This window comes from Gnatocerus cornutus, chromosome 9, assembly GCF_029298725.1.
Source record: "Gnatocerus cornutus isolate USDA-ARS CGAHR chromosome 9, icGnaCorn1.1, whole genome shotgun sequence".
Lineage (NCBI taxonomy): Eukaryota > Metazoa > Arthropoda > Insecta > Coleoptera > Tenebrionidae > Gnatocerus > Gnatocerus cornutus.
Window position 1 is genome coordinate 15,285,379 of NC_142241.1, and position 14,798 is coordinate 15,300,176.

At 38.4% G+C, this 14,798-nt stretch overlaps 1 protein-coding gene across 1 annotated transcript; it reads right to left on the reverse strand.

The window, feature by feature from the left end:
- Nucleotides 1-5,365: 5,365 nt before the first annotated feature.
- On the reverse strand, nucleotides 5,366-8,610 carry Hmx (H6 family homeobox). Its single transcript, XM_088045618.1, has 3 exons — nucleotides 8,190-8,610; nucleotides 6,617-6,765; nucleotides 5,366-6,278 (listed from the first exon to the last, which is right to left on the reverse strand). Exons 1-3 carry the CDS (start codon nucleotides 8,504-8,506, stop codon nucleotides 5,458-5,460), a joined length of 1,287 nt encoding a protein of 428 aa, XP_087901744.1. The 5' UTR covers nucleotides 8,507-8,610; the 3' UTR covers nucleotides 5,366-5,457.
- Between the last annotated feature and the right edge of the window lie 6,188 nt (nucleotides 8,611-14,798).

Here is a 14,798-nt window from a genome sequence, read left to right on the forward strand (position 1 = left end):
AAATTATTTAAAAAAAAACACTTATTTTTTGTTTCGTTTTATGATTACCTATCATTGTTTAATTTGTTACAATTTTAGTCGAAAATGCGCTTATTAAAAGATGTAAAATGAACGTTAAAATAACTCCAAATTGACGGCCTAGAATGAAGTATTTTGCAATTATGTTTGTAAAAAGTGCAAGATTTTATTAGTAATTTGGATCAAAAGGCCGAAAAATGCTCTTTTGAAGGACTGAGCGAAATTGCGAAGACTTCGGACGTGTGATCCACACTATTTTTTAGGTCAACAAAATTTAAAGAATCAGATCTAGTTACTTTTACTCTTTAAGGTTGCACTCCTGGTAACTATTTTAAATAAAACATTTTAACCTCGTTTAAAATACTCACACTCTTGTGTCAATTGATGACAGTGCAATACCAACCGATAAACAAACGCCGTTTTGCGGCCTATTTATATCGAGAGATCAAATAAAAACTCAGTTGGCTTTGAAATTTCAAGTCACATCTTTGATTGAAGGGACAGTCTTTTGTTTCTGTCAAGTAATTTGACTAACCACAACACGTCCTCTTGCTTTCCATTATTTGCATTTCAAGGCAGTTTTCATCTTATAACCTCAAAATTGACAGCTGTCAAAGTGGCAATTAAGGACACGCTGTGGAATTCCAAAGGTAACTGAGGATGAGTTTGTCTCCAAAAACATTAAAAAAGGACGGCGGCCTAAAAAGTATATTATGTAACTCGTGCTATAATCTTTACTTTAACCACTAGGCCTATTGAGTAGTAACTCTTTCATGAAAATAACCTAATTTGGTATCGTGATCGAAATCTCGTGATTCCATCAATTTTCTCCATCGAGTATTTCCGACAGCCTCCTAATTAATCGCCCCCCATCCCAATGTGTGGTCCCTTAATTTAGCATTTTAATGCCCTTTCCGATAGCATCACCTCCAATTCCACAATTTGCTGGAATCGTTGATTGATTACCCCCGTCACGGTCTCCAACTTTGAAAAATCGTCCAAAAAGCCCCAACCGTCGCTCATTAAACCGGTGCCGGCGGTGCGCTAGAACGTTTCTCTGATACTTTAACCACATTGTTGCAATAAGACATCGATAATAACCGCAAATTGAGTTATCAGCTCGTAGTTTGTGGTGCAGACAAAAACGGAGAGTGTAAGAGAGAAGTGGCAGAGCATAAAGCACACTGCAGTTACCGTATTCTCGCTTGTGAAGTAATTTGTGTAATTCCGCTACCGTGCATGTTACCTAACGATTATACATTAGTTTAGTCAGGGTTCAGGATTTCCCGGGAGCGGCGCTGCCGCCATTTTTACCCATGGAAAAGAGCAAGAGTTTCGAGTGAAACCCAAGATTCGAGGCTTGGGTTTCGTGGTATTTTAAGAGGGCTTTTGGTGGAGAAAAAACGGGGAAATTCGCGGCTATTTTTACTGAAACGAACGAATGACGCACGGTGGTTTGGACTAGTTATATGACACTAACATGCAGAGCCGGCAACGCCATTTAGACGTTCGTATATATAGGGTCGGATACACGAACTAATGAGTGTGTTAAAATCACATCAATCAATGGTCACATAGCAACCGAGTACTTTGATCCGCCATCCCCGGCCCTTTGCTTATTCGTTCTCTTCACCACGGCCAATTAATCCCTTTAATAGAACACCGGGACACAACTGGAAGAACCTGAACTTCGATTGACAACGAAGGCTATTATTAAACGGGCTGGTATTTTGGGCCATTGAGCCGGATCGCACCACGAATGTTATGACTAAATGCTTGTCAAAACCGATGAAAATTTAAAAATAATTTATCTTTGCAGTAGTGATCTTTTAAAAGTGGACACTTTACTGTCAAGTCAATCCAGGCCCGTATCTTGTTTAATTTTGGGAACAGGAATTTGAATTTTATTGCAATAATAGAACTTAAAACTAAAAATTTCTATGCAAAAATTTAAACGGCCATAACTCATTTATTTCTTGTCGTACGTGGATTTTGAGCCCGGATTTAGAAACTTCGTAAAATTTTGCGTAGAACGAATCAAAATAATGCAAGTTTGCTTCAAAAATAAGCGCGAAATTGGTAGCAGAAAATTGGATCCTACATTTACTTTCAAGAAATCAAATTTTCGACTTTCGAAAAATCCAAGAACAAATTCTTAGCTAAAAATCGCGAGAATATCGTTGGCGAAAACTACAACTTTCCATCTGTCCTAGTTTCCGAGATTTTGAGCATGGATACTTTCAAACCGTCAAAAATTTGGTTCTCTATTTGTTGATGTACGTTAAAAATTCGCATAGTTTAGGCTAATTTTCATTGAAATTTCTCGACGCGAAAATGATGTTTAATACCTTTGAGTTATACATCAATCGAAAGAGCAGGTCTATCAACTGGCCAAATCTCAGATCGGTAAGATACAAGTTTACGAATGGCGGTCAAAAAACAAAAATTTAAAAATTTTCATCGATTGAGTCGAATTTTTTTTTTTCGAGAAAAATTTTCAAATTTTTACGGAGAAACGTGCGAGAAAAACTTCAAATTCGAGACATGTTACTACGATTCTTATGGGCAAAAGGGCAAAAAAAACGATGGTGAAAATCAAATTATCTTAGATTTTTGGTAAATCAGAGTGTACTTGGCGATGTGCATAAATTAAATTCTCTTTGGAACTGTGGTTCCAAATTTGTTGTTAATGTCAGATCCATTTGTTTTATTTTGGTAAAATTCTGGTGGAATTTTTAACCTCAAAATTGAACTTTTAACGTTAGAAACGTCACTCTCGCCAACTGTTTTTTTTTCGCCAACCTTAGTAGTTTTTATGTTTTGAGCACTAAAATTCAACGGTTCCCAAAAGCTGGCCATCTTATGTTCTCGGTTTTAGACTACATTTTATGGTAATGTCTCTCTTTGTAATACAAAATTCTGTAATCTTCGTCGGAACGGTTACAATGTACTAATATGCAAATTAAATGACAATTTATTATGGAAACAGAGGGCTGGCTACCAAATTAATTGTATTTCACGGATGACGGACTAGTCGCGTGTTATTCTGTCGAATGAGAAAAAGAACAGTTTTTTGGATGTCCAGAGTGCGGCGGAGCGACGCGAATCCAAAAAAGAATAATTTACAACATAGTAAAAAAAAAATGAATTCAACAAGTTATTGTCGGTGTTAAAATTTAGTAATTTTTTGCAGTTCAATCGTGAACATCGATTATGCGGAATCGCCCAATTTGTCGCAGGTATCGTTTACATGCAATAACCTCTATCGTGCAGGAAATTCCGAATAAAAAGCCCTTCGATTCACGATTAATCTATATAAAAGGAAAGACCATCAGCGTATGTAATCTGAGTCAAGCAGTCCCCATTAAAATGATGTGAGCGAATTCAAAACGACCATCCTTTCATTGTATTGTATTCATAGGAGAATACCAGATGTTCAAAACGACATGATTAAAGTTAAACTCGAATTAAAAGCAATCGCTAATCTTTGCGATAGTGACGGATAAGTTCAATCGCCACCGATGTTTAACCCTCACTAAACAAATTGCTTTTAGCCCCTGAAAATTTTTTTAAACACAGTTTCGTATTGTGCGAGGAAAACCGCCCCGGAAACGACTTTTTGTTGTTTGTAAGCAACCCCCGCGGTTTCTAACTTCAAACTCGCAATTAACACACTTTGAATTTTAGAAATTACAGTTGAGGGGCGTCGCTTTTGTCGACGAATAATATTTAATCCCATAAGTACAACCTTCCGTTTTTTTCCGCACGATGGGTCTCCACCTTTAATTGTATTATCCCATCACATCCATTGGTGGTTACTGGCGAAAAACGTGTCTTATTAATGGTCTAATTACGCCGCCGGTTTTGCAGAGGGTGGAGATGGCTAACGTACGAATAATAAACGTCCGTTTAACGAATATCTAATTTCGCCATCGGCAGATACCATCGATGGCTTGTTGCGATTTTAATATGCGAAACATTCTTCCCCGTAATTAATTCTAATTAATTATTATTTTCATACACACCACCGACAACTGCCGAAATTATTAGAAATCTAACGGAATTTTTTTTAATTATTCGCACTCATTAAGATTAGCATTTTTTGATCCAAACCACATGAGGTCCCTAATTAAAAAAATATTATTGGAAAGATAACCTTCAATTTAGATTAGGTGGATGATTGTGTCCGCGTGCTAATTGCACGTTGTAACGCGCAGCTGAATGCGAAAATTTTAAGAAAAAAAAAACATTTTTGATGTACTTTATTAAAATGTATCGCGAATTATTTGGGTCGCTCATTTCATTACAGAGGAACGTTATCAATAGTGTACCGGAAATTTGCTAAAATTTTTGACCCCCAATTACTTCCATCACCTGCCAGAAGTATTTTTTCTGAAGGATCTAGCACCAGGTGAGAATAGGGTTCACTTTTAGCCGTGGAAACGCGAAAATGCGTTGCAATTTGTCTTTTCTCCTATAGATTTTTGGAATTTTAAAAGTTTTTGTCAATATAAAAATAAAAAATTTCTAATATTTGTGGGTTTTGCTCGAGGATCTTGAAATTTGGTGAATTTAATAAGTAGATTAATACCATTAATCTCCGCAAATTTCACTTATTTTGGCGCTAAGACTACCAGAGTTACGATTTTTTATAAAAAATTTGGTTCGTAAAAATAAAAAAAAAAAATGTAAAATTTTGTAATTTGGCACAATTAATAAGCGAATTAAGACCACTAGCCTTGCCACATTTTATTTTTCTAGCGTTAAAATTCCCAAAGTTGGAAATTTTTGAAAATTCTCAATACGTCATACATATAAACAAAAAATTTTCAATTTTGTATTTTCTATTGAAAAATTTTGTGTTTCGGTATAATTAACCAGCAAACCAAGTTCACAACCCCCCTTAAATTTCGCTTCCATACAGTTGAAATTGCCAGAGTTACAACTTAAAAAAAAAATAAAAAATTCTAGTTTTTTTTATTTCTGTGGTTCAATTGACATTCTGTACCATAAAGTCATTTCCCATTTGACGGTTGACACTTACGCGCAAAATTCCAAGCCCGAAGGTGTAAATGTGGATTTACAACCAATGTTGCGAACCGGTGAAAAAAATTGTGTGCGTAACACGATTAAAAAAATCCGGGAAAAATAAAAAAAACGTCTTTTTTCAGTCCATTTATTCACTGTAACAACATTTCTTACTACACAGTTATACACATAAATATTAACTAATTATTTGGCGCATAGGTAACTGTGGTAGCTGCTTATAAACCCGATATGTACAATTAGCTACATAAATAAATAAATATAATTACAATCATTTATGTACACGAAGCATCTACAATAAATAATTTGCACGTAAAAGTGAACGAGGCCGAAAACCAATCCATGTTTTGATTAACAAAAATTTGCACAAGAACCCATTGGTAAGTTTGCACTTCAGACGAGCCCAGACATGGGCGGCCGGTTCACTGGACTGGATGGTAAATTGTGCACTGCCGCCGCCACCGCCGCTTGATGATGGTAATACAACGAGCTGGGATACGCCGCTGGAGACGTAACGGAACTGCTCCCGCTGGTACTCCCATCTCTGCTCACTTCCAGAGGATGGTGCAGACTTAACGCGTGGTTCTGTTCGAACGGATGTCGAATCGTCGAATTTGCCGACTCGTGGTACAAAATCGGTACTCTGACTAGTCGTTGGGCGGCGTGCGCCATATTCGCCGCCTCCAACTCCGCCGCCAACTGTCTCTTCCATTTGTTTCTTCGGTTTTGGAACCAAATCTTCACCTGTGTCTCGGTGAGGTGTAAACTTGCCGCCAACCCCGCGCGTTCTGAAGAGGACAAGTACCTCTTCATGTCGAAGGTGGACTCCAATTGGAACACTTGAGACCTGGAGAACACCGTCCGCGTCTTCTTTTTCCGTTTGTTGGAAAGGGAGTTTCCGGGACTGAGATTCGAGTTCTGGACTTTCTTATCTTTGTCGTTGTCGTAGTCGCTTTCGTCCTCCTCAACTTCTTCGTCTATTACCATGTTGTCGCTTTCTCGGTACGGACTCTTTGAGCGCATGTTTAAATAGTTTTGGTCAAGGAACGCAGGGTGAGTCGAAGGGAGATGATGATGGGGGCTCCCAGTCGGTGACCTTTGATGGTCCGACGGGGAGGATGGACGTGAAGATCTGCTGGTTTCTAAAGTGGAGGATGGGTTTGGGGGGTCACGGGGAGAAACAGGAGGGGATTGGTCGTCGTTGGTCGAACCTCCTGGAAGAAAGAAAGAGGATCAGTTTCATGGTTTTATTATCATCACATAATCCAGAAAGTGTGCCATGAAATCTATAATCCCCTCCGTCTCCCATTTTCCATCGATTTTATTCCACACGCTCGAGATTCGCTCCAATATTTGAGAGTATTTAAACAGCACGAAAATGGTTTCGGAAACCTTACGCCAAGTTTGAGTCTAATCGACGTAAGCCGTAGAAATGCGGCTTGAACAACGTTGACAGTTACACGAAACGCAATCGCTTCCAACAATAAAAATACCTCTCGGTCGGTGCTAATCTCCTTTACTTAGATTTCCATTTAGGTGCAAAGTTACTCACCGTTGGGACTGGATTTTTCTTGGGGCAACTGGGAGGGTATCCGCCCCCAGTACCATGGTAACGTGCGGGGGTCCGTCGGGCCCCCACAAAGCGCGGCGTAGCGGCTGCTGGCGGCGGCGAGGGCGCCGAAGTGCGTCATAAGTCCCAACCTGTAATTAAACGGTACGTGTTTAAAAAGTGACGTCCACATTTTTCGGATAAATCACACGAGAAACTTTCAGGGGGCCTTAAACTTAAGATGATTACGAGATGATCCCTTCAGGCGTCTTCTTATAATCCACAAAGCCAAGATTTAAGTCTTGACATCCTCGACAGTTTTTACTTTGAGCGCGTTCGTGAATTTCCGCCGAATGAAATTTTTATCAGTTCATTATAAATATAAATTAGTGATAATGGGCAGTTGGTAATAATTTATAACCTCGTTTATCATTTCGGAAATTCCGCGCAAAAATGTCCCTAGCACGACGTGCAGTTGTTTATCGATCATGTCACAATATCGAGCCACTTAAACTGGTAGTAAGCTTCTTAGGGAATTCTGAGGAAGTCTTCTTCCGCTCGCCGACTTCTCTTTGAAGAAGAACACTTAACTTGATGCAAATTTAATGGCAGATAGACTTAGTTCACAGATTGCCTCACGGGACCGCTGGAATATCGATTCCCGGCACCTCCTTTTTAATTTTTAACCGTGATTTAATACCAACTTTATAATGCCTTAAGTGGAGATCTTGCACGGGAAGAAAGTTTCGACCAACTTGCGAAATTATAGACGTATCAACTTGATTTATAATGGCGGAGGAACAAACACACCACCAAACTTCAATAGGATTCAGATCGGTTACTTTTCCCGCGGCTTCTTCTCACATCAATTTTAATTAAACATGACAGATAATGAGATACAAGACGAAAAAAATTATCGCCGGGCTTCATCGCGGCTATTAGAAGAACATTTTGTATTTGAATATTTATATCAAAGTGTGATAAATGATGGTTTCCGTTTTTTTAACGCACATTTTGGATTTTTTAACACTCCAATTAATACAAGACCCCTCTAGATTTCATGCTAATGCCGAGAAAATTAAGTCGCAATAGAAACAGACGGCTCTAATTTACATATTGCGAAAAAAAAACCTAATTTTTTTAATTCTATTGCCTGTAAAACCTCCGAGAAACATCTGTTTAAAAAGACATTAACATGAATGTTTGCCACACATTGCATGCACCCGATTTAAATCCTCTTGATATATTTTGGGTAGTAAAAACGTCGCCGCGTACAACCGCAAAATAAAAAATCCCACGAGACCACCAACAATTTTCCTCCACTTTTATCACACCTATGGGTGCATAATTTTCCGCAGATTTCCACGTGGATAAAGCGGGCTTTTTGTTAATTAATAGAATGGAAATAGAAGGACACGCAATTAAAACTAGTTTATCACTAGAGCAGATCTTATTTAGATAAGCCGCGAATTCTTGAGGCGCAGCTGTTCCTCCTCCAGATCTGAAGATATCGCCGTTGTTAGATATAAACTATTAACTTTATTACCGTATTGTGATTAGTTTGGCACGTTTTTACCTTGATAGCATGGCGTCGTTGCTGCCTCCATCTAGGAGATTTTGCCCGGCGAAGAATCCGTTTTTCTTCACCGGCGGCTCGGCCCTCGACAAAATACTCGAAATGGAAAAATTCGTCGAAGCTCCCGCACTCTTCTGTCCTTTGGGCAGGACGTCTTTGTCCGTTTTGTCATCGTCACTGGTTTTGATAACCGGGAAGCACGTAATGTTCGGTGTCGAAATGTGATTGATCAACTTGAAGTTTTCCGGTTCGGGCGATCCTGAAGATTCCGGACTGGAGACCACGTTGACTTCCACATCCCGCACTGGCGAACTCATTTTATCACTCCACCCTCTATGACGTCCCGCACTTTTTACGTATCGCTCGGTATATAAATATCGTCGGCAAACAACTAGATTGTCTATGACCAAATGGTTGTAAGTGTTTTGAGAGAGTTTGTGTGATCAAGAGGGCGGTGAAATTGAGGACACTCCCTCTTTCAACAGAAACACCCCTAACTTTACCTGATATTCTTTCTTTCTCTTTAGCGGCGCATTTTCGAGTGGTGCTGTTTCTGTCGCACCCTTGACGGTTACAAGTTGGAAGAGGGCCTCTTATACATATACTTTACACGTTGTGCTATGTGCAATTTCGTGTTGTTGCTTTTTCTTCCATATTGTGCTGTAATTCGCGCGTCTTTGTTTACATCCACCCCTTTGAAGTGTTGGCTCTTAGTGCTTGTTTCGTTTTACGCCGATTTCTTAACGGAAAATTGTCGAAGAATTTTGCTTGTTTACAAATCACTCCTTTAGGATATGGCGTTACTTAAAAGGGTTAATTTCCGACGATTCCACCCCCGATCTTGAGGAGATGACGCGTACAAGACAAGATGTGGAAACGATTCCTCGGGGACTCTCTCAACCATCGATCCTAAAATAACTCCTGATTTATTTACAGGCGGCCCAGGAATGGGGCGACTTTCCAGATTCTCTTATTCTGACATACTTTATTTCCGCGTTTCCCGAAATTTCAATCTTAAATGGAAAACAAAACGCGGCCGCCAAGAACGAAAAATTTTGTTTTTAAAACACTTTGTATTTTTTCCTCTATTTCGAAGAATTTTGATCCTAAAACAGTGAAACTTCTGCAGGATACTCTCTTTAAGTGACTCGTTAAATGTGCCAAATTTCAAAATTCTAAAACACAAGCGTCAGATTTTAGAAATTTTTAATTTAAGACAATCCAGGAAATTTCAGAACCTAGATTTATTTTCCTATTTCTGCCAATTTTGACGCTACAATACTAAAACTTCGGGAAGCTATTCCTCTTAAGTGACTTACTAAACGTGTAAATTTTCAAAATTCAAAAACAAGTGACAAATTTAAAAAATTCCGTCTTGAGAAGACCCAGAAATTTCGGAATTTTAGATTTATTTCTCTACTTCTCCTAATTTTAATACAAACAGTAAAACTTACCTTAAGCGCCTCATCAAGTGTGCCACAAACCAAAATTCTAGAACAAAAGAAACAGTTTTTAGAAATTTTTATTTTTAGACGCAATTTAATACAAGGTGTTTGTTTATACATGTTTCTAGCATCAAGGGTGGCTATGAAATGTCAAAGAATTTTGCCGCTCATTACAAATGTGGATTTCGATTTTTCAACTGACATTTGAGTTCACCTCAACATGGAGCAAAGTAAGTTTTGAGAAATAAAATGTTTTCGTTGTGGTTTAAAACCTGAAAATCAAAAACATGAACACAAAACTGTAACTGCAACGTCATTGACGTAAGTAACACTAAATAATTTTCAAGATGGTTATGTTCACTATAAAAACAAAGCGGCAAAATAGTGCACGGCAGGAATTCCAGAGCCACTTTTGATGCTAGAAACAATTATAAACACCCTGTATTATTTATTTGTCTACTTTAGTTAATTTCGATACTAAAACAGTAAAATTTGAAGAAATTATTCATCTCAACTAGTTTTTTACGCGAGTGTGACAATTTTCAACTTTCTAAAAAATTCAAAAATTTCGGAAATTGTACACCAAGTTTTAAAATGATTTTCATCTAGTTACCTTTGGAATTTAGTTCTTTTTGTGCCACCCGGGCTGGACTGTCTGAACTATTTCAGTTACTTTAGACTTGTGTCAACAGTGGCAGTTGTCAAATGTCAAAATCGCCAATAGGGAAAAATTTAAACAAACAAAAAATTGCAAAACTTGAGTCAGTTTTTTTGAAAACTATCTTGAAGTTATGTAACCAACGTTCTAATTATTTTGTTAAAGCGGCATTTGTTAATTTGTATAGAAAATCATAGCCGACTACATGAAAATCTTTTTGAAACACGGTGTAATTTTTTTTGCTTTTCTACGTTTTCTAATTTTGACATTAAAACTATAGAATTTCAAAAATAATTTCACTAATCGAAAGCTGATTTTTAAACTTTAATTTATCATATCAAACTTTAACAGAACTGATCAACTTTAATACCGACATTACGTTCATTTCAATGACATTAATCAATTAATGATAAAACATCAAATTACCCGAGGCAGTTTGCCAGAGTTACCAACCAACAGAATCCAAACTCCAACGCTAACTTGTTGAATTTTTATCACAGAGGTATCAAGTTGGCGGAAACAATTTGACGTGTGTTGAAAAAAAAAACAACCTAACCCAATTTTTTGTAAAATGAAATTAATGACTCTTAAAAGGATTTTTGAGTGCGATACATGAAAAATGTAAGCAGTGAATCAAATTTAGCTTAAAATAAATGTGTATTTCCAACCCAAAGACACCAAGTTAAAAAATCCAGACTGATCTATTCTGTCAAATGTCAAATGCGATAGTATGGGCTAATAACAGACATGCGTTCATCACCACGTTTTGTTCTATCAAGATTCAACGCCAACTTTAAGTTTTTTTTCAATTGAACACCTGATAATTGTAAATTCAAATTATTTTAATTTATCTTTTAGGGTTGATTCACGTTTAATTTAAATTAAATTAATTTGAAATTTGCATGTCACATAAATTAATTAAATCTAGTGCCAACTATCATGTAGTCCGACTATAAATATTTAATTCGGAAAGTAAATCATCCAAAATTCAAGAATATTATTGTAACTTTAAGTCTGTTTGGTTGTTTATGAAAATACCCTCTAGATTTGCTAATTAATTTGTGTATTACCAACAGTTAAAGTATAATAACCCCAAATCCCCAAATAACCCCAAATCCAAAAACAGAAAGTTGTTTATTTAGCCTGATTTGTTTGGTTCGAAGCGAAATATGGTAATTCCCATTCGAAGCAACAATTCCTCCAGTCCTTACGTAAACTGAAGCGGAAACAGCTTTCAGCTATTTATCTCTAAAACGTTCTGAAATGTAAATCGTCGAAATCGGCTGAACTAAGCACTCACTTCTGCGAGCTCGCCACTTTTGAATTCGCTTTTGCACTTCTGAGGGTACTTAAGAGTAATACCTCTAATCCGTTCCGTAAGCTCTTATAGCACCTTAAGTGCCTCTCAATTATGATCAAGTGTTTAGAATAGTCCTTACGCCGTGGCCGCCTAAGACCCTATTTGTCAACATTCAGGGATTATCCTTTCGAGCGGAAACTTGACGGAGCGAACATCAGAATGTGAGACAACGGGCGCCAGCAGACGGAATGCCGGAATGGGACGCGAGAAATTATCCGTTGTTTTCTAAGATTTTTAACTGTTTCCATCACACAGCTCTTTGATAGGGTTCGAATCGGGTCGCAACGGTGGCTCAATTAGTCGAGCGGACAGCGCAGCTCTTAACTCCTCAAAATCCCACGTCTGCGGCACCTCTTCACATTCGGCCAAAGTGCCCTTCGAGGTATACTTAAGACCTCGTTGTCAACACAAAAGGTGACAATGGCCGTGTTTTGCTAACTAACGATCTTTTCTGCACGCTCGGCTTGTTAACAGCCGTCCATTGTGTCCGCAAAAAGCTCACCCGATTATCGGAAAATCCGTTGTGTCGGCATTCGCACATTGTGCAATGTCCGTCGCGGTCCCTAATTAAGCGAAAATCGGTGACGGGCCGCCGCCTACAATCGAAACCGGCAAATTCGTGCTCGCGTAAAGTCACAAATATTGACTTTGAAAACCTCAGATGTGATTGGAAGGCCGTGCTCGTGAACCGACGGGGTAGTTTACAGGCCGCTCTATTGGTCGATCCGTGGAAAGTGGGAGAACTACCGGAAAATCAAACAAGGGGGAAAAGTATCCAGATGTTTTCACCCTCTCTCGAATTTGTACTCAATCATTTACAACTTGCGGGTAATTTAAACCTAGATTATTTGACGGAATTACACGGAAGACGCTCGGATCAAGTGAGCCGAGAACGGAAGAAAATCACCCACAATTCTTTTTCTTGTTTTTTTTTTTAATTTTTGTGTTGACGTTTTTTTTAGCACTGGGTTTAGTGTAGGACAAAGGCTGATTGAAATCCGCGCGGCCTTTGGCGTCCAAGGCTCGCCGTTTAATCGAGGCGTTTATTCGGCAGCGTCTATCAGGTGCAAGTTGGTGTATTTAGTGTAAGTGGTTAGTGGGTGATCGATGAAATGGGTAGTTTGCACAGCTTTATACTCTCGTGGTCTTAATCAATTACCGCTGATTGAACCCAATTGCTGCGGGTCAGCGGTAACCGACAGCGTGATTGGCCGCTGTGGCGTTTTCCTCCGTGTATATTCACATTTATATCTCCGGCAACTATTTAATTTCGTACCGGAGTCTCGATGTATAAAAGACGGATTATTCGGTCAAATGTCAAAGAAACGCTCCGATATATTCGAGACTGATTAAAAAGCGACATCAAAGCCGACGTCTCCTGCTGGGGTAAACGACAATCACAACCAACAATCGCTCCCCAATTTATTCGCATTGTTGTCTTTTTTCAATCGATATCCACTCTTATTTTTCGACTTTCATTTGCTAGTGTTTCAATTTGGTTCCACGATGCCAACCAGAGGATAATCGAGCGGAGGCGACGGCGAAAACCCAACAAGAAACGACTGGCCGACTGCTTGGTTAAGAGCGTCTTTTGTTTCGTCTAATTCTTTATTTTTACACCAGGGGCTTTCGGTTATCAATAATTGGTTGGCAATACTGCTTTTATTTCGGGAAACCTCCACCAATTACCCCAACTCCACGAAATAACACAAAAAGCACTTGAAGAAAAAAGAAACACAACACGAAAATAAATACACAAAATGTAAATAGCATAATAGATCCCATTATGTAAATTCGCCCTTCCGTCAGATTGCGCCGTATAAATTAGCCCCCAAATATGTCATAATAATCCCCGAAATCAAAGGGGAAGATCTATAAAACGTTACAATGTACTCGCCGGCGTCGGATAAAGCTATTATGAAGACATTGAAGACGTCAGTGACGTGCCTAAACGGAAAGCATTAGGGTCTGGGCGAGTGTTTATGTCCCACATAACTGTATTATTACATTAGATTCCCGTTGCCACTGCCCGGGTTAATAAACCAGATAATAGCCTCCCCTTTATCACGAGCGAACGCTGAACGAACCAGATCGGAACATTTCGGTACCGCAAAAATTTAATAGAAAGCCTCTCTTTGACAGCTTTCGAGCACATATCAGTGCCTTAACTTAATCTGACCGCAAAGACCGAAATTATGGTAAAAGTAAGCATTGTGATGGCCATTAGCTGAACACAAAAGGTAATCTCGTTACATATAAAAGCGAAGAACATAATACAATTTCGGATACAAATGGATGTTGCCGAAATTACGTTAAATAAGACACGTGTTGTTTGAGAGAACACCACCAATTAGGATGGACAAGTTTCGGCGGGGGGCAAACACGCGTAAGTAAAGGGCGTAAGGCATTCGCGTAAGTGGTATTATGATATGCTACTGATACAACGCCCTTTTGTTACGTTATTAATACGGCAAGGGCGGTGATTTTTTATGGACGAGACTGCCATGGGAAAGAGGATTTTGCTCTTTGGGTTTCACAGAAGCATTCAACCTATGAGAAAGAAGTTTTGAAAATTTCAGTGTGGGCTATGCTTTACTGTCATTTTGACGTGTTCGTCTACTGAAACCTGATCACAGATATTAAGATGCGGTTTGCGCCATCGTTTTTCTCGCGATTTTTTACATAAGAAATAGTTTTTTGATTTTTCTACAGACGAAATTTGCAAATTTTCGCAAAAATTCATGACTAAAACAATGCCAAATATCTGATATCGATATGTCGCTTATTTTTTAGAGTAAACTTAAGTTGTTTACATCAATGTACGCAGATTTTTACGCAGATTCCAAATCTGGAATTTAAGTTCAGATCCGACAACAGATAACCGAGTTATCGCCGATCAAAGTTTCGGAAAGTTGATTTTCATTTTTTCTCATTTTTCGTAATTTTTAAAGCTAAATATCTCGGAAACTATTTGAGATATTGAGATGCGGTTTGCGCCATTCTTTTTTTCCGCTCATTTTATGTAAGAAAATGTTCTCAAGAGCCCAAAATTCGATAGTCGATTTTTCGCGAAAAAAAGTTACGACTCAAACGATGAAAATTTTTCATTTTTTTTATTTTTGGCCATAACTCGTAAACTATTTGTC